Source organism: Cucurbita moschata, unplaced genomic scaffold (genome assembly GCF_002738365.1).
Source record: "Cucurbita moschata cultivar Rifu unplaced genomic scaffold, Cmos_1.0 Cmo_Scf00009, whole genome shotgun sequence".
NCBI lineage: Eukaryota > Viridiplantae > Streptophyta > Magnoliopsida > Cucurbitales > Cucurbitaceae > Cucurbita > Cucurbita moschata.
The window spans coordinates 4,893,845-4,912,827 of record NW_019268525.1 but is presented as its reverse complement, the minus strand read 5'-3'; the positions used below and the strand labels follow the sequence as shown (position 1 = coordinate 4,912,827).

The following is an 18,983-nucleotide window of genomic DNA, read 5'->3' as shown; positions in this document are numbered from 1 at the left end:
ACCTGGATCGGGCAGCGTTGAAAACTTTTTCCCTATCACAATCTATTTCAAGAGGAAGTCACAAAGTTTCGCCGACTAATGTCTTCCAAGGAGTATCGAGGGTGGAATAAGATTATATTCTACGTGAATATGTAATTAATATATGTTTTCGACTAAAATGTTCGATTTTTGAACCTTTTATAACAATGATATCAATATTGGAAGTAAAACCCTAGAGAAGACCTTCTAACATTGATATAGAAACTAAAAAGAGTTGATTCTTGCTTCCCTCCCTTTGAAGGGAAGAAATTCCCACTTTTACCAAGAGTTCTGAAAATGCTCTGAACCACCTCTCTTCGCCTTCCCTCTTCTTTTTCCAAATAACTCTCCATTTTTTAGCTTCGAAAAGGGTAAGTTATGTTCTTCCTCTCTTTCTACGTTTCAACTTTGGGTTTGTAATTTTCATTATAATAAGCAAACACGCACAAATTTTACTGCTCCTTACGCCATCCACAGTTTTCTACTTGCAGCCGAAACCATTGGACTAACCCATTGGATTGTGAAAACTATCGATTCAGCTGTTGGGTTTCCCCCATTGACCACTGAACCGCTCCAGAATACGATTTTCTGTATTTTAGTACTCTCTCTTTTGTACTTCACGCCTTTTCCGTTTGGTTTGTCCCTTGAAAAGCTTTCTTCGGGGTCGTTTTCTTATTGGTATGTCGCCTTCTCTGAAGGGTCATTGAAATTTTCAATGAAATAGGGATATGAAAGATTGCCCATGATTCTTAGCTTTGGTTTGAATTCCATCGCCTAAATTTCTTGATTTATCTCTGCGGTTTTCAGGGTCGATTTTGAAAGAAGAAAGTTATAGTGAGTTATGTCTTGCACCACTTTTAACCTTGGAGGAGGATCCTTTAAGTTGTGTAGCATTGACAGGGGCAGCCAGATTAAGAATCGTGTCCGATTCTTTAATGGGTTTGTGCCCAATGGCCGATGCAATTTAGTCTCTAACTCTGCAAGTTCTTTCTCTGTTGGATCCCTCAGCTTTAATTCTCTTCCACCTAAGGATTCTCGCTTCCACAATCGCTCACGTTTCTCATATCATGTCATCAATTGCTCTATTGTAAGCTCAGAGGTGTCAACCTCTTCTAATAAAGTCGATGGTAATTTGGGGTTTTTTAAAATATTGGTATTGTTTGGATGATTTAGATGGTTGAAACTTATTCTTTTTTGTTAACTAATACTTGCAGATGAACGAGTTGTTGTATTGGTGATTGGTGGAGGAGGGAGAGAACATGCGCTTTGCTATGCATTGCAGCGATCTCCTTCCTGTGATGCTGTGTTTTGTGCGCCAGGCAATGCTGGGATATCGAGCTCGGGCTATGCCACTTGTATTCCTGAGCTCGACGTCTCCGATAGCGATGCTGTCATTTCGTTCTGTCGGAAATGGAATGTAGGATTGGTTGTTGTAGGTCCTGAGGCCCCTCTTGTTGCAGGGCTTGCAAATGATTTAGTGAAGGCTGGGATTGCTACTTTTGGCCCTTCAGCTGAGGCTGCTGCTTTGGAAGGCTCCAAAAATTTCATGAAGGATTTGTGTAATAAATATGGAATCCCCACTGCAAAGGTTTGTTTTTATTGATCTTGGCTCTGTACCTTGTACTTGTTTGCTTAGTTCCTAGCCAAGTTCATGCTGCATATTTCTCATTATATTTGCTAGCGGTGTGCTTGGGTTGATACATTAAGAAACAACCTATCGCTTAATGTCTTTGTTTATATCTGACTATCGTCTGTCTCGTGGATTACTTGGTACCAGTATCAATCATTTACCGACGCTTCTGCAGCAAAGCAATATATTCAAGAACAAGGCGCTCCAATAGTCATCAAAGCCGATGGATTGGCTGCTGGAAAAGGAGTTATTGTTGCTATGACATTGGAGGAGGCGTATGAAGCAGTTGATGCAATGCTTGTGGAGGGTGCTTTTGGTTCTGCTGGTGGTCGTATTGTTGTTGAAGAATACCTGGAAGGAGAAGAGGCATCTTTTTTTGCTCTTGTAGATGGAGAGAATGCCATACCCTTAGAATCTGCCCAGGATCATAAAAGAGTTGGGGACGGTGACACCGGACCCAACACCGGTGGCATGGGTGCTTACTCTCCAGCTCCTATCGTGACGAGGGAACTTCAAAGTATAGTTATGGATTCTATAATTCTGCCTACTGTAAAAGGAATGGCAAAAGAGGGTTGCAAATTTGTTGGGGTTTTGTTTGCTGGTCTGATGATTGAGAAGAAGTCTGGCTTGCCAAAGTTGATCGAATACAACGTACGCTTTGGAGATCCCGAGTGTCAGGTTAGTTGACGCTCCCTAAAACTAATGTTGTGTGTTTAATTTAGCCATATGCACCTTGCACATACATTACTATATACTTCTAAGGAAACTCGAACAAAGGGATGGTAAATTCACGATGAAAGAGGCATTCCCAAATTGTTAATAGGGATGCATTATAGGAAGCGAAAGTGTTAGATAATTTACACCTAGATAATTTACACCAAGAGAAAACCTGTCAAGGGTGTGCTCTTTATCCATGAGCACCCTTTGTTCTATGAGATCACACATGGGTTGGAGAGGGGAACGAAGCATTCTTTAAAAGGGTGTGGAAACCTCTCCCTAGCAGACGTGTTTTAAAACTGTGAGGCTGACGACGATACGTAATGGACCAAAGCAGACAATATCTACTAGTGGTGGGTTTGGGCTGTTATAGTTTCTTTCCTTCCATAATACCCAAAAGAAAGCTCGAGTGATATTCATTCCTAACAAAGCTTTTGCATCCTTAAAGGGGTGCCCGGTTGGAATAATAGTGAGAAGGATCATCACACATCACTAGGGATTGCATCCTTAAATCCCTTAATTTCTAGCTCCCGTAGTTCGAATTCAGGCACGGAGAAGTGCTTCCTTATGAAGAGGGCGTCCGGGGGCATTGTGACATTGTGTTGCTTTGAGATGGTTGTATTTCATTAATTCTCAAGTAAAATGCTAGCTTTGTAAGCTTTCCCTTGTATTACATTGGAAAACCAAAGCATGTTAGCATTATAGCTTCTCCTTTTCATTAATTTATATGTTCTTGACATGCTTCTGATTGTTGACCTCTGGCCATGATGAAAAACAGGTGCTGATGGTTAGGTTCCAATCAGACCTTGCAAAAGTTCTTCTTGCTGCATGTAGAGGAGAGCTAAGTGGGGTGTCACTGGATTGGTCCCCGGGGTCTGCGATGGTGGTGGTAATGGCGAGCAAGGGCTATCCCGGGGCATACGAGAAGGGAACTGTGATTCGAAACCTCGAAGAAGCAGAGCTTGTTGCTCCATCTGTTAAGGTATTTCATGCTGGCACTTCTTTGGACCCTGAAAACAATTTCATTGCTGTTGGTGGGCGTGTTCTTGGGATTACTGCAAAGGGCAAAGACATCGAAGAAGCACGGGACAGAGCATACCGAGCAGTCGAGGAAATCCGTTGGTCGGGCGGGTTCTACAGGCGGGATATAGGGTGGAGAGCTCTAGAAAAACAAGTTTCTTTGAAGGAATAGTGCACAGATTTGAAATTTTTGGCATTTGGTTAAGAGTATAGGATCATATATTAGTTCTCACATCCTCATGAATAAATTCACAGGCCCTACACTATCTATTTGTTACTGATATCTCCTGTTCTTGAGGGAAAATTTGGGTTTTATGTAAGTGGTGGATGTTTTTCTAGCTTGGATCATTGTCTTTTCCTTAATTGTCACTAAGCTATCCTTATAACGATAATGTAACTAAAACGCGGGGAAGACTGTCTAGGACTTTACTCCGTGGCTGTTGCGATTCACTGTTGAAGTAAGAAAATGTAAACTTATACAAATATGGTTTTATGTTTCGTGGAACCTAAAATCATGTTTGGTAGGTTTGAATGCATAGTACTTCTCTACATATGACTCACGTACATGCATGTAGATTCACTAGGCAAATACCTCGTCCTCGGGCTTGTATATATGATATGCACTCTCACGCAACTAAACTACGAGAAGAAATACGTCTTGAAATCATTATTATAGGTACATGTTCATACAACATACAAGTAGAAGTAATCCATACTCAATATACGCACAACATACATGAAAGATGAGCATAAAAATCATGGTTATAAATTAGGTTGCAAGACAATAACGATGGAATTTCGGCCTAAATTTGGAATAACTTTACATATGCTTCATTTTTTTCGAACCAATTACATTATTTTTTCCATAAAAAACGTGGATCGTTCGAAATTTAATTAAAAAAAAAAAAAAACTCACGTGGGTGGTGCACTTTTGTAAATAAAGAGATGTAAAAAACCAATGGAACTTCTTCACATGACTTATATTCCTTACCCTCATAATGAACAATGATTTCACTTGGAAAACAGACTCTTATAATTATTTCATGTTTTTTTATGGCAATTAAAAACTTAATTTAAATAAATAAATAAATAATATTTAATCCACCATTATATTTGCACAATAAACACTGCAATTAATAATTGGTGTCAAAGCAATCATGAACTAAGTATTATTATTAACAAATAATTTCAATATTATCATTCCCCAATATCTATAATAAAGTATATATATATATATATATATATATATATATATATATATATATATATACAATTTAATAAATTATAAATTATATTTATAGTTTTAATTCCCTTTAAAAAATATATAAATAAAGTCTAAGAAAAGCTTGCCCTTGATGCTTAAGGAGCTTGGAAATATCATAAACTTAAGTGCTTTTTTATTTTAAAAAGGATAATATTTCATGTTTGTCCTTGATGTTTCAAAATATTAATTTTAGTCCTAAAATTTTAAAATATTTATTTTTGTTTTGGAACATTCAAAAATAATAATTATTATTATTATATATATTTTTTTAAAAAAATAAAGTATACATTTTAAACTGAAATAGCAAAGTTTGAAAAGGTGAGGGACTAAAATGCAATTTAAAGGAAATGATAAAATTTTGGTTTGGAAAATTGATGCGTTATTTCCTTTTGCTTTCACCGCAAGTACAGAAGAAAAAACTAACACATTCCTTTCTTCCCTGAATTATTTTCTCTTTATTTGAGCCTACGCGTAGCTCAAGGAAGAAACAATAATCAAAAAGTGAAAACCCCACAATCATTTTCACTCAGAATTCCTTTGTAACCTTCCTGTTCTTCAGCCATAGCCATCATTTAGCTGAGAGAGAGAAGCACGTGCCATTGAAGTGGAGGGTCCCCAGCTGAAGGATGGGGGAAAAGGAAATTGAAGCCAAGAATGTGATGAAGAGGTCGAAGAAATCACAACTTTAGTAATGTAACTTTCAACCTTTTGCCGCCCAGTAGCTGTTTTTTTCTGTTGATTTGTTTATTACAATTGTATTTATGTTTTTGGTTTGGTTTCGAACATCGAGGAATTCTTTTGCTTGATTGTTGGGAAAGTAAAAGGATGCTTGAGAGTGGGGACTTGGATTGGAAAGAAAAGAGAAAAGGGTTGATAGATATATGCTTCAATCTATTTTTCAACCTCTTTTTTAGTGTGCTTTCTTTTCATGGGGCCACTTGCTTTTAAAAAATGTCTTACATGGAAATGGGAACTTGGGTTTTCTTTTCTGATGCGCCCTTTTACATGAAATGAAATGGATTGTCTGTTTAGTGAGAGGGATTAATGAACCACATGATCTAAAACTTCATCAAATCTTGTTGCTATGAACCATTGTTTTGATTTGGTTTAGCTTTTGAAGATTGGGAGATGAGATAACTATCAAAGATTTCAGAATTTGGGCATTTTTTGTTCTATTTGCGTGACTTTTGTAGCATCTTTAGACACTTAATGTGTTTGAATCTCGATGAACTAATAGACGGAGGCTTCTCTAACAATGTGGGGTCATTTGCTGAAACTGATGGTGGTGGTCCTAAACTTATATGCTTTTCATTGTTATTATCAAACATGGTGATTGTTCTGTTGACAAACATGTCTTCAATCGATGTATTTTTGGCAGAAGAGCAGCAAATGTGTTGTAATGATTGAAGCTTTCTTTTTCAACAACACTTTGAATCCTCTGGTAAGGAGATAATTCTGGTTCCTTCATATCAGGTGGGTTCTAATGGATTAAATATCACAATTTTTGTGTTAGAGAAATGAATATAAAACTGCTTGTAACATCCATGGTGCAAGGTAAAGAGTTGTAATCTTTGGACAAAGGGCAAAATGAAGAAGGAGGGGGACAGGGTTCATCTTAGGTTAAGAGAGTTATATAGAAACAATTCTCTAATATTCTAGCTGCAAGCCCCAACTAAATACTTAACGACTTAGAAGTAATGTGAGATCCCACATCGGTTGGGATGGAGAACGAAACATTCTTTATAAGGTGTGAAAATCTCTTCCTAGCAGACGTGTTTTAAAAACTTTGAGGGGAATCCCGAAAGGGAAAGCCCAAAGAGGACAATATCTGCTAGCGGTGGGTTTGGGCTGTTACAAATGGGCGAGGAGGCTAAGTCTCGAAGGGGGTGGACACGAGGCGGTGTGCCAACAAGGACGTTGGGACTCAAAGGGGGGATGATTGGTGGGTCCCACGTCGATTGGAGAAGGGAACAGAGTGCCAACGAGGATGCTAGGCCTCGAAGGGGGGTGGATTGTGAGATCTCACATCGGTCAGGGAGGAGAACGAAACATTCTTTATAAGGGTGTGGAAACCTCTCCCTAACAGACACGTTTTAAAAACCTTGAAAGGAAAAAACTCAAAAAAAGACAATATCTATTAACGATGGGCTTAAGTAATGAATCTAAAGGTAAAACTATTGAAAGTAACCTTAAAGCGCGCCTTGGATGAGACGTTTGGAGATACCCTCCCACATCTTTTAAGGACTCGAAAAACTCGATAACTTAAAACTCTTACCTTACGGCCCCTGTTGTCTTCTAAAGCTAGCTTTGGTAGGCAAAACCTCTCTCTACAGATTAGTGGGAAGTGGGCATATGCATAGTAGGAGTGGAACCCAAAACACACGATTGTTAAAAGTAAAGTAAAAAAATAAAATAATAACAATAAAAAGAAGAAATTCATGGTGGTACAGCAAATGGCTTTAGTGTTTCTGATAAAAGTTATGGGTTCCTCTCAACAGGTTATTTGAAGAGGAGAGATGTATGAGGAATAATTGTGGTATATATCACATTCTTTCCTTCCTTTGCTCTCTTTTGCCACCAACCACTTTTCTTTCTTCTCTTGAATCATATGGATGTGCTTGGTTCAGCATAGCTGTAAGGTGAGCAAAACATTATTCTCTTCTGCTTCGCTTTATCATGTCGTTTTTATCTTTAGATTCTTTCTCACGAGGAATAATTTGTTCTTCTTCTTGATACAAAATGGCTACACAAATAAGACATGCCTTCACTTTGAGCTACCTTTTGTTTTGCTTAAATTAATATCAATATCATGACTGCTTTTTGTATTCCTTTTCCTTTCATCTGCTTTCATGGTGTTTTTATATGAGATTTTGTGAGATATCCCTACTCTCCCAATGATGACATCTAGAGGAACATATTGAATATCAACTGGGTTACTGTTTTGATGATTTGAAAATGCATGTTTGAGCTAAAAAGTCCGTAAAAAACTTGAGAAGCTATTTAAAACACCCACCGCTAGTAGATATTGTCTTCTTTGGCCTTTCCCTTCTGGGCTTCCCCTCAAGGTTTTAAAACGGGTCTCCTTTCCACCCCTTATAAAGAATGTTTCGTTCTCCTCCCCTACCGACGTGGGATCTCACATATTTTATGATCGTTAGATAATATCTCCCTTCAGATTATTTACTGTATAACTCTCATTTCCATTACAAGCACCTTTAATTACCTCATTCATTGTGACTGGTATAGATTTAATTCTTCATCTAAATGAAATTTGGTTCCTTTAAAAAGTGGAAACTTTTTTAAAATTACCAATAAGCCATTCTTGTTTTAGCTCCCCAGACAAGGAGGGCCAACCTTTTGCTTTCTTTAAGTTCGTTGCTTCAGACAAAGTATAGTATTCACTAAGCTAGGCATCCTCATTTATATGGAAAAGGTGTAGCAATCAAATTATCATGAACCCTTTTGCCATTTATTTTATTTTTCTAAAGTGGAAAGTGTGAGCTGGGTTGGCTACTTTATTAAATATTGCTTTGAGAAAAATAGATGTCTTGTTTTTTGATGACAGGTTAACCATGGAATTGGAAGTTTTGGATGCAAACTATCCTTCATAGCCTAAACCAATACTTTAGAAGCTCTTAAGAAACCGATTAGTTTATAGCCAGATGGTTCGCTTCATTTTCGATATCGCGACGTCAGAATAATCGACCGCTATCACAGAGGAGGATCTTGGACATCTTCTTCATTTTCTCTTGGCTTCTGTAAGTGCTAGAATTTTGTTTATTATTCTCTTCTTGTGCCTCTGCCTTGGAAATGGGATTCTAATAAGAATGCTGAGAAACTCAGTTTCTTTTCAGGGATATGGATCATCAGCTATACATTCTTATGTAGAAGCCATTTTTATTAGCTTCATTTTTGCTCCAAGCTTTTAGTTGAGGAAGAGATAAGCCACCATCTCAAAGTTAAAGGTATGAGTGAGATTGGTTCTGAAAGATCAAAGTCATGGAACATATACACAACTCCAGACCAGAGCCCATCATCTCAAACAGGCATTGGTCAAGACGCTCCTTGGAAGAACTTTGGATCCTCCATGAATGCCATTTCCTTTGGCTTTGTTGCTACTGCAATCTTGATATCCATGTTCCTTATCATGGCCATCTTTGAGCATCTTTTTAGACCAACTTCTTCTTTCTCCTCCTCTGGTGAAGTGACCAACAACTTTGCACAATCGGGTCCGGTCGAGAAATTCGCTAGTCCAAATACGGTATGTTTCGACTCGGATTGTTTACCTTTACAGTTTGTGTTTCTTGGCTTGTGGGGCTTAGATTACCAACCTTTGATATTATTTAACTCGTTACCGCTTTCCCTTTCCCATAAACAAGTGTTTCAGTGGCTTAGGCTTTAAACTACATCATATCCTATATCAATTCCCCTTCCCCTTGAACAGATTTGTTTAGAGACCTGTAGGTGAAAACAACTTAAAGCATACCACTTTTTAGAATATGAGATATCTGTTCCCAGTCCTTGACTCGTAGTAGATAAAGTCACCTTGAGACGTTTCTCTAATGAAAATGGGCATTTCGATTGGTTTCGAGAAAAACAATCATAATTAACTCTTCTAAAATTTCGTTAACTCTTCATAGAACTCTTCGTACGTGCGTCGAAAAACACTCATAATATCCTAACTAGTTTTGTTTCTGCTATTTTTTCTTGTCATCTTCAAGAACATTATCTTTTATCAGAACAGTGACAAGACACAGAACATCAACACAAACCAGTACCAATCATAACACAATACATGCTTTTCTTTCAAGGACAAGACATTGCATTGGACATAGGAGATGATATGTTTTTGTTCTGTGGCAGGTGCCAACATCATATGCAGCTGATTTCTCGGTGTTGATGCCAGGTCAGCACATCCCCACCTTCATTGCCCAGCCAGCCCCTCTGCCATGCCAAAGAGAGGGGACTTATTGGCCATCTCACGACCATAATTTTTTAGGCCCTTGAAACAAAGATGATATTTCTTGCCTCCATTGGAAGCAGCTGCTGCATTTAGGAAAACTGCCAGCTTTGCTTCTTCTCAGAATAATAATTCTTGTGCTCCTTCACCCACTGGGAGATTTGATCAAATGCTTGTGTTCTTTTTCAGTTTCTGATCTGTAAATTGATTATAAAAGAAGGGCACAAGTTCTTCCACGATTTCAAGGTGTAAGTAGATATCACTTCACTTCCTCTACAGTGAGAAGGTGCTTTAAAATTCAACATTTTGAAAGGAAAGTGTTTCTGTATAAGCTCTCATATATGGCTACAAACACAAGGAACATTTAAAATCTCTACTTATCCACAGAAGACCTGAAAATGTTATGTACAAGTCTTCATTGCTTCAATATCGTATTACGTACACGAAAAGTAAATTCCATTGCCAACATAGATGACTCCCCTTTTGAATTGTAATTGAATCCACAGCAGAATCATCCAACATTATCTTCCCACATTGCTTCACCCCTTGTAGAGTTCTGGATTCATGGATTGTTCTGTCTAGTTATGCTTCGTTTCAAAATGTGCTGATTCTCAATGATCTTGGTAGTCTTCAAACAAACGAACAAAACGAGCTAATTGTCGTTGATTTCTTCTTCATCGGATAATATGACAGTTAGTAAAGAAAACTTAACCCGAAGGGAGATCCTCCCCTTCTCCACCATGAGTCTTGCCCCAGAGACAACCCAATACCCAGGAGTTTCTTGGGGCCCTCTCTTCATTTCAGTGGTATCGACGAATTTCAGAAGCTTAGGGGCTTGTACAGGCACTGGTGGACCCCCAGGATATACAGCAGAGTTTATATTCACATCAGCTGGTTTTGGAGGCGGTTTCTGAACTGCTGAGAAATGATGACTGATAAGTGTTGATATAAGTCCAGACTTGGCGGCCAGTCCAGGTGAACCTTCCCACTCTGCCTGCTTTACAACTGTAGCTCCCAAAACTGAACAGAAGAAGAGTCGCAGAAACAGAACATTTCTCATCCCATGATTCACAACCTGTAACTGTGCCCCAGTAACTATTGAGAGATCCTCGTCCGCTTCGACAGGAGCAGTGCAAACGTGAGAAAAGTACTTGGACTGAACTTTTTCAAGATATCTGCGATCGTAAGACTCCTGACCGGAGTTGCTATTTGGATCCTCCGTAAGTTGAAAACTTATGGGTAAAGAGGAGAGGTGCTGCAAGTGGATGGATAAACAGTTGCTTCTTTTACCTTCCAAATAAAGCCGGAGACCTGTAACTGGCCTCCTACCCACATCAACCTGTGAAAGAAGACACAAGTGAATCATAGGCCTTTCAATTTTCTGTTTCCTATAACTATAAAGACACTTGGTCAACAACATTGGTTCTTTATGTTAATATTAGATTCTCAAAAAAATTTGCAATTCCACTACGAGAATTCAATCTATTTGTTCTATTTTTCTGAAGTCTTCCCCAGACAGAGAAGAATTCTGAAATCAAGACAATATTACAAAGTCCAATGAACAAGCACTATGATATACCAAACGCATGGAGGCCACTGCTATAAAAGTAGGAGTCTTCTACCACATTGTAGTCGGAATTTCCCACTAATTCCCATGATCCACAAACATTCTTACACCAGAAAACACTAAGTTTGTTCCAAAATTTTTAAAGCATTCAAACAAAATGGTGATAGATTTAGCTTATCTTAGTGCCACGAAGTTTGATAGAAGACAGTAGAATGAATGGAACTTTATCCCAACTTTGATCATTCCTAATTTTGGATGATAACTAGAGCAGAAGTTTTTCTGGAAGCTTTCACATAAAAGACTCTAGAAAACAAAAATATACCTTTGTGGGAAAAGGTATAAGCCTCCAGATTATTCATAATATCATGTCTGGTTTAGAGATTATTCATAAACAAAAATATACAAATTGGCTGGTTTAGAGATGCCATAATATCATGTCCAACCCTTGGGTTAACTATGTGAATATTTCAAGGTCAAACTATTAAGTTATGAATTATAAAAGATATAAGCCTACAGATTATTCATAGTTTAATGCAGTAGGCATAAAACAAAAAGTTCGAGAAAAGAAACCATACTGGCGTAGTATTCACATAAAGCTTTGATCCCATAAGGCTAAACTGGAGAGATGCCAAGTTGCGTTGTTTCCGCTGAGGACCAAGTGGAAGCTCACTGAATATCGGCGCCCACTGCCTTGGGAGCTGAAACTCCAAAAATTGATGAAGCTCTTCAATTGGTGGTTTGTCTGCAATAATGAAAAGGATGTAAGAAAAATGCAAGAGAACGTGAACATCTTGAGATCCGCAGCATATCCGCAGCTCTTCATTTGGAGTTTGCTAGCAGGATGTAGATTACTCACATCGCAAATAAAGATTTATTGCATGGCTTAAGAATCCACTCCCTGGGACTCCATTCAATAAAGAAGTAATTGGGATAAAGGACACTGAGATCACGTCCGGCTCCAACTGAACTGTCTGCAACCACTCATGATGAGGGAGGTTAATCCTGTCACTTCCACCTCTTCTCTTGTAAATGGTTACAATGTCCTGGCAAGCAAATTGATGAAATAGAAAATATGTCAAAATAATCCAAAGTTTCTCATCATTTGCAACAATATAATGATTAATATAAGAGTAGGCATGGTAGAGATATTCAACAACTCTCTCAACAAAATAACTCAATAAATATTACCTCCTTCAGTGCAGAAATTGCAGAGCTAGCATCGGAAAACTGCAAATGCTGCTCCCTACTTTCAAACTGAAACAAAATATGATTAGATTTAGGTGAAACCTTTCTATATGAATGATAAAAATATTATGCTTCAAATATCAGAAACCTTGTCATTGTTGTAAATCCATTCTGAACTCATTCCGTATTGTCCCATGGTCTCCGTAAACCTTTTATCTGCCATGTCCTTCAGTCTCTTCTGCACTTCAGAAGGTTCAAGAGTAGATGAATGCTGCTGCTTCATATATATTACATCCTTTCCTCCCATCTTAAGGCCAACAATAATGTGGGTGCCAAAGGTTTCAATAAACCTAAATAAAGTAGGTAATGTGATTAATTCTCTTGAAAAGGGTGAAGAACACAATTCAACCTTTTTAACATCAATGTTCATAGCCAAAGTTTCTATTGAAATTTACTGTGGCTAAAATATAAGCAAATAACTAGGCATTCATTTTCTTTTTTCTCTTCTGTTTCTTTTATAACACATCCAAAGAGAGACATTAAAGCAACTTAAGTCTCTTTCATTTTTACACAATTAACAACTCTCTTGTTCCTCTCAAATCAAGTGGTCAAATTAATTATTATATTGAACACTCAACTTAAGGGCATCACCATTGTTCTCTGCTAATCTTGTAGAACTAAAACAAAGTATAGGAGTGTGAACTAGAAGGAATATGACACGAAATTTCATACAAGAAAAATATGGTTCCATATCTTGTAAAAAAGAACACACCTTGCAAGTGCAGCAGGGTCCCAAGATGATGGCACAGCTTTTCTTACGTGATCGCGGAGTACCATCTGTGATTTTTCCAAAGCAACTGTATACAGGGTAATGAAGACCCCATCAAAAGCTAGATTCTTCGTATTGGCTGCATCTTTCTGCCAACATCCTGAAAACTCAAACATGGTGTTGAAGTGACCTGAAGGAATTTTACCAGTCAGAGTCATCTCCTGATTGAACTGCTCTGACATCTGCATTTTAAATTTTGAATGCTAGATGGTTAGTACACATTGAGAGTGCACAAAACCATAGAACAGTATGGTTTCGCATCATTGCATTGAGACTACACGAAAAATTGGTATTTTCTTTTTCATAATTTTTTTTCCTCTCAACAAACAGGTAAGGGAGGCAGTTCTCACAGCCCCTAAAGCAGAAATAAAATAGCTGGGAGCCTTTAGTCTTTACAAGAGAATTCTAGTTGTCGTGATCAGATCGGAGCATGCACTTTCTAACATAAAGCAAACCTTCAAGTTAAATCCAGTTTAACGACACTGGTTTCTCAGTGGACGCAATTTTGAGCGTATGAAGAGTCATACAAAATTCATCCGCTCTCACCCAAAAATTTATCTCCATTTCAACAGAGATGAAGGCCAAACTGATTTTACCAAAAATAGGCCAAGATGCATAGTCATGCACTACTCTACAGCATAATCATACTAAATCTTTTCAGAAGAAACTTAAAGTACCAGATCCATAGCTATCCAAGCATTAAAATTAAGAGCAATACCTGTTGGAAAGAGAGAACATCAGACCTGAACCTGGTTCGCTCCCCTTTGTCACACTTAATCGACTTGGGCACATTTGAGATCGAAATCCCACCAGGAAGAACAATCCCATGACCTACACCTTCATCAATTTCTATCAACCGAGAATCATGAAAATTCCCCTTACAGTACTTAAGCCTTAGATCTGTCGTTATGTCGTATCCACGACCAATAGACCCAATGGCTACCTCAGCTGCCTTGGAAGGATGAACTTTAAGCGCCATAACTCAAACACACATCACTCTTGACCTCGACCAGATGAACACTACACAGTAGCAGCAAATACAAACTATATAAACAGTATACTAAGCGGAAACAAGAAGAAAAGTTAAAATTAAATTAAGACCCAACATACGAGGCGAACATAATACAAATCCAGCTCAGACAACTAAGCTAAATCCAATCTCCACAAACTCTTCCGCCAATCAAAAACCAATCAAATCCCAAGTTATATTAGCACAAAAAACTGACCCAAGCACAATCTATAAAGTTCAGGCAATCATCACCGAACCCAAAATCCAGTGGGGTAGCAGCAATCATACTCTTAATTGACGCAGTCGAGAAACAAAGCCAAATGACGATCCCAAAAAGGCTAATAAGAGCTCAAATCCAGAAGTAAATAATAACAAAATACACTGGAAATGTCGAAGAAACCAAATGGGTCGAACAAAAAACAACAAAAACAACGGACAGAGTCCCAATGCTTACATTGAAAAAGCCGGAATTGAAGATTGAAGTTGCAGAGCAGGTTTAGAGAGACGAAAGAAAACCCTAAGGGGCAAGATGGAAATTGAGAGGGAGAAGTAAAGTGCAAGCCCTAGAAGCAGCCAAGGAAATATCAAACAAACATGGCGTTCTTTTCTTTCTTTTTTCAGAAGGAAAAAAATAAAACTAAATTCTTCTTTGGAGGGTTTGACCAAAGTGGACACGTGAGAGAAGCTTGTACACAGTCAAACTTTCCGGTTCTTTTTTTTCCAAATTGGGTATTGCTAACTTAACTGCCTGTCACGCCTTAAAAAACTCACCCCTCATCTTTTATTTTTGTTAAATATATATATATATATATATTTTTTTTTTTTTTTTTTATGAGATTGAGAATTATAATAAATATGTAATGTTTTATTTTTCACTTCAAAAATCTTATTATTTTATATTTTACGTGGTTTTCTTTTTCTTGAATTATTATTATTTCGTGTGTTTTACACATTGTTTGTATTAATTACGTAAGTGCTCCATTATCTTATTTCTCAATAAAATATATATATATATTGAATTATTCTACACCTTTTCAAAATTATTTTCCTGGTATTCCTCGGTCTCTCGACGTGTTCGCAAAGGGATAAAATTCAACAATTTATCTTTTTCAATAAATCAATTTCACCTTTTTTTTTCCTTTTTTTACCAAAATTTAACAATCATATCTATTTAAATTTTGAATTTTTATAATTATATTAATTTAAATATTCCGTTATTTTTCATTTAAAAATGTTAATTTATTTTTCAATTAGTTTAGACCATTATTTTTTGTTATATGCATATAAGAATCATATCATGTCTGTAATGTTTGATGGGTTTATTTTATGCATTAATGCAAGCATACAATATAATATTATATGAATAATTAAAAAAAAATTGGAGCACAAAGTTTGGCACGATATTAGGAGCAAAGAAATTGGAAACCACACATGCTGTCACATGTCTTTCACATACCCCATTTTCATCTCCAAATAAAACCAAATTTTCATATTTAAACCACTTGTCCTTTTGCCATCATGCCAAAGTTTCAATTTTTTTTGGGATTCCTTTCATATTTGTAATTTCCCTTCTCTTCCATTTTAATCAATCCCTCCGATGTTTTTCGGGACCGAATTTATGCCTATATTTATCCTTTATCAATCGTCCTACTGTCGTGCATGTCCAAAAGTAAAGCAATGTCGAGAGTTCCGCCAACTCGTTGTTCATTGATAAACAAAACTTTGTCGTTATCATCTTGTGCTAGATGCAATAAAAGATAGTTTTTTTTTTTTTTTTTTTCCTTTTTGCGAATCAGGGTAGTGCTGAGAGTCTATAACGACTCCGATCCACCGCTAGTAAATTGTTCTCTTTGGGCTTTCATCTGTTAGGGGAAGGTAATCCACCCCCTTCGGGGTCCAGTGTCCTCGCTGGCACTCTTTCCTTCCTCCAATCGATGTAGGATTGCCCCCAAATCCACCTCCCTTTGGGGCCAGTGTCCTTACTAGCACACCGCCTTGTGTCTACCCCCATTCGGGGAAGAGCGAGAAGATTGACACATCATTTAGATGTCTGGCTCTGATACCATTTGTAACGGCTCAGATTCACTGCTAGCAGATATTGTCATTTTTGGGCTTTCCCTCAAGGCTTTAAAATGCGTTTGACATGAGAAGGTTTCCGCACCCCTAATAAATGTGGGATATCACGGAGTCCAAAGGAATGGAGCTCATTTTATTTCCAGGATAAAGCAGTGCATAAAAAATGGCTAACCGGTCAACATTTTTATTAATATATATATATATATATATATATATATATATAAATAATGCGTTTGACATGGGAAGGTTTCCGCACCCTTTATAAATGTGGGATATTGCGGAGTCCAAAGGAATAGAGCTCATTTTATTTCCAGGATAAATCAGTGCATAAAAAATGGCTAACCGGTCAACATTTTTATTAATATATATATAAAAATAAAGTTATTAATAAACAAGTGTAATTTTTCCATAAAAAAAAGAAAAGAAAACCAAGAATAAAATCATGAAATGAAAGTATATTGATCTAAGAAGTTGACATCATTTTGGTTAAAAAGCATTATTTTGTAATTAATTACTTTTGCGGTGTTAAGTAAACCATTATTTTTATTAGTAATGGTATGATATCTAAATTCAACGAAAAATTTACGGGAACAGTTCATTTGAATCTCTCTGATAATATTTTGTCGCATCCTTCGATTCAATTACCGCCATCAATCTTTATAAATCTCCAAACATTTCTCACCATTTTCTGCCGTAGTCCTCCCCAAATCCCCAAACTCAAGAGACGACAAAAATGGCCGATACCTACTCCAAGATCGAAGCCGCCTGCAAATTGAAATCAAGATCTGTAGATTACTCCGATCTTTCATCGCTCCCTCACTCTCTTAGATTCGCCGCTGCCGACTCCAATCCGAACTCTCGCGATTCCGATCAAAACAGGACGAATCGGTCGCGGGAGCCGCCGCATGGTTGCTTGCCAGAGGAGGAAGAAGACGAATACCGCAGCGCTGCAACCGCTACTGCCTCTACGCTGAGACGGAACTGCTCTGTTTCTGCATCGGCCTCCGGATTCCACTCGGCAGTGAAGAGAGCTCTGTCGATGCGACGATCTTCGTCTGTGGCGGAGCGGTACAGTAGGATTCACGATCAGTTCGGGACGCTTGCATCGCCGATTGACGACGATGAAATCGAAGGCGAAGAATCGAAGGAAGGCCGAAATGCAGGAGGATCTGTAAGGAAGAAGAAGACGAACGCGGCTGGGAAGATCGTTAGAGCTTGTAAGCGACTTTTTGGACTGTAGTTTTGAAATTGATGAGCATTTTATAATTAACGAATCCGTAAAGTATCTTTTGATATTTTGTTCTTTTTGTGATGAGAAATGAGAATGTGTGTACGTTGATTGATTGTCTTCGGGCTTGGAGTTGGTTGTGGTTCGTCGATTCAAGGAGAGTAATGGCGGAAGTTTGATCATACACGTCCCTCTTGTTCTGTATTTTTTTTTCTTGATTTGCAGAGTTTGATGCGCGTTGTCAGTCGGTCTGCGAATCACTGCCATCACTACTTTTTTGACAAAATTTTCTCTCTCTACAAATCCAATTCTCTCTCTAGAAAATTATTTTATTATTGAAGAATTACTATTTGTCAAATATATGAATTATTCATATTTTAGTTTCTTTCGGCTAAATTAATAAAAACTTTACCCTCTAATACTCTTAAATTTATAAAAAAAATTAAGAGTATTTTAAACTTTTTTTTTAATTCATATTTAATTTTTTTTAAGTATTTTAAAATTTTTTTAGAAATGATCTATTAAGTATAGATAGTCAGTTTTCTTCCACGGGTAAGTATTTAAAAAAAAAAAAAATTCATAGTTCAATTTATATTAACTTTAAATAATTGACTTTTTTTTTTTTTTTTTTTTTTTTATGTCAAATGTTCATCATTTAATGTATATATTTGGTGGAATATATGTTGTTTTTTCTTTTTTACAACTTCTCTCTCCTACATTGTGTGGTCTCTCAAATAATGCCCACAAATAAAGGCATATCAAGTTTCCATTTTTAGATTTTTATTAAATAATATATCTTTCACTTGTCACCAAAATTTTGAAACATAAAAATGTTAAAATAGTGTATTGGTCTATGTCTTTGACTTCCTAATTTTAATTTATATATTTTTTAATAGATCTATTAAACTTTAACGATGATTTTATTGCTAAATTTATTTATTAAAAAATATTTTTCAATTAGCTTTTATCTCAATAAATTTTGAATGAGGTTATTATTATTATTTAATTAGTTGAGTCAAATTTATTCCAATGAAAGCAAGATGTAATGAAGTTAAAAATATAATTCTAACAAATTTTAAATTACGTGTAAATAAATGTATGGAGCAAAAAATGTTATCTATTGTCCCACTTTTAAAAATATTAAAAGTTTTTTTTATATGTTTATTAAAACTAATATTTTCACATTAATAAATTTATAGAAATATTAAAAACACAAATTTTCTATATTTGTAACTATTTTAAATTGATCCATAGATAATTTAATAATTTTGTGTAATAAATGGGGAACCAAAATTTAAAGTCAGAAATTGAAAAGAGAAAGGGTTTAAACAAACTCTCTTGTCTTAGCCAAAAATATATTTATATATATTATTAATATTTATGGAATCCATAATTCAAACTTATGACTTTTTTAACTGAAAATACATATAAAATTGGCAATGAAGTAAAGCAAAAAAAAAAAAAAAAAAAAAAAAAAAAA

The 18,983-nt window shown here is 36.5% G+C and overlaps 3 protein-coding genes across 9 annotated transcripts; 2 read left to right on the top strand and 1 right to left on the bottom strand.

Moving 5' to 3' along the window:
- Positions 1-257: 257 nt before the first annotated feature.
- On the top strand, positions 258-3,727 carry LOC111447737 (phosphoribosylamine--glycine ligase-like). Of its 2 annotated transcripts, XM_023087054.1 has the most exons (6): positions 260-389; positions 496-696; positions 826-1,145; positions 1,233-1,606; positions 1,796-2,326; positions 3,144-3,727. In XM_023087054.1, the coding sequence occupies exons 3-6, from the start codon at positions 860-862 to the stop codon at positions 3,555-3,557; spliced, it is 1,605 nt and encodes a 534-aa protein (XP_022942822.1). In that variant the 5' UTR covers positions 260-389; positions 496-696; positions 826-859; the 3' UTR covers positions 3,558-3,727. The 2 variants fall into 2 exon arrangements, with proteins under 2 accessions (XP_022942823.1, XP_022942822.1); XM_023087055.1 differs by lacking the exon at positions 496-696 and having other exon boundaries at positions 258-389.
- A 1,374-nt stretch (positions 3,728-5,101) lies between these two features.
- On the top strand, positions 5,102-9,985 carry LOC111447541. 6 transcript variants are annotated; one of them, XR_002711288.1, is made up of 5 exons: positions 5,102-5,342; positions 7,148-7,288; positions 8,215-8,407; positions 8,504-8,910; positions 9,513-9,937. XR_002711288.1 is itself a non-coding variant. In XM_023086765.1 (4 exons), the coding sequence occupies exons 3-4, from the start codon at positions 8,617-8,619 to the stop codon at positions 9,654-9,656; spliced, it is 438 nt and encodes a 145-aa protein (XP_022942533.1). In that variant the 5' UTR covers positions 7,156-7,288; positions 8,215-8,407; positions 8,504-8,616; the 3' UTR covers positions 9,657-9,985. The 6 variants fall into 6 exon arrangements, 2 of the variants coding, with proteins under 2 accessions (XP_022942533.1, XP_022942534.1); XR_002711287.1 differs by lacking the exon at positions 5,102-5,342 and adding an exon at positions 6,025-6,122; XR_002711289.1 differs by lacking the exon at positions 5,102-5,342 and adding an exon at positions 6,025-6,122 and having other exon boundaries at positions 8,493-8,910.
- A 23-nt stretch (positions 9,986-10,008) lies between these two features.
- On the bottom strand, positions 10,009-14,805 carry LOC111447540 (MACPF domain-containing protein At4g24290). Its single transcript, XM_023086764.1, has 8 exons — positions 14,654-14,805; positions 13,909-14,210; positions 13,134-13,372; positions 12,510-12,711; positions 12,365-12,430; positions 12,033-12,219; positions 11,752-11,918; positions 10,009-10,948 (listed from the first exon to the last, which is right to left on the bottom strand). Exons 2-8 carry the CDS (start codon positions 14,167-14,169, stop codon positions 10,262-10,264), a joined length of 1,809 nt encoding a protein of 602 aa, XP_022942532.1. The 5' UTR covers positions 14,170-14,210; positions 14,654-14,805; the 3' UTR covers positions 10,009-10,261.
- Between the last annotated feature and the right edge of the window lie 4,178 nt (positions 14,806-18,983).

Excerpts from the sequence above, each read along its gene's own strand:
- LOC111447737 (XM_023087055.1), top strand. The coding sequence starts at position 860 with ATGTCTTGCACCACTTTTAACCTTGGAGGAGGATCCTTTAAGTTGTGT. Across the intron at positions 1,146-1,232 it reads CTCTTCTAATAAAGTCGATG|ATGAACGAGTTGTTGTATTG; the intron begins GTAATTTGGGGT and ends TAATACTTGCAG. Across the intron at positions 2,327-3,143 it reads TTGGAGATCCCGAGTGTCAG|GTGCTGATGGTTAGGTTCCA; the intron begins GTTAGTTGACGC and ends GATGAAAAACAG.
- LOC111447540 (XM_023086764.1), bottom strand. The coding sequence starts at position 14,169 with ATGGCGCTTAAAGTTCATCCTTCCAAGGCAGCTGAGGTAGCCATTGGG. Across the intron at positions 11,919-12,032 it reads AATAAATCTTTATTTGCGAT|ACAAACCACCAATTGAAGAG; the intron begins GTGAGTAATCTA and ends TCATTATTGCAG. Across the intron at positions 10,949-11,751 it reads TTTATGTGAATACTACGCCA|GTTGATGTGGGTAGGAGGCC; the intron begins GTATGGTTTCTT and ends CTTCTTTCACAG.
- LOC111447541 (XM_023086765.1), top strand. The coding sequence starts at position 8,617 with ATGAGTGAGATTGGTTCTGAAAGATCAAAGTCATGGAACATATACACA. Across the intron at positions 8,911-9,512 it reads AATTCGCTAGTCCAAATACG|GTGCCAACATCATATGCAGC; the intron begins GTATGTTTCGAC and ends GTTCTGTGGCAG.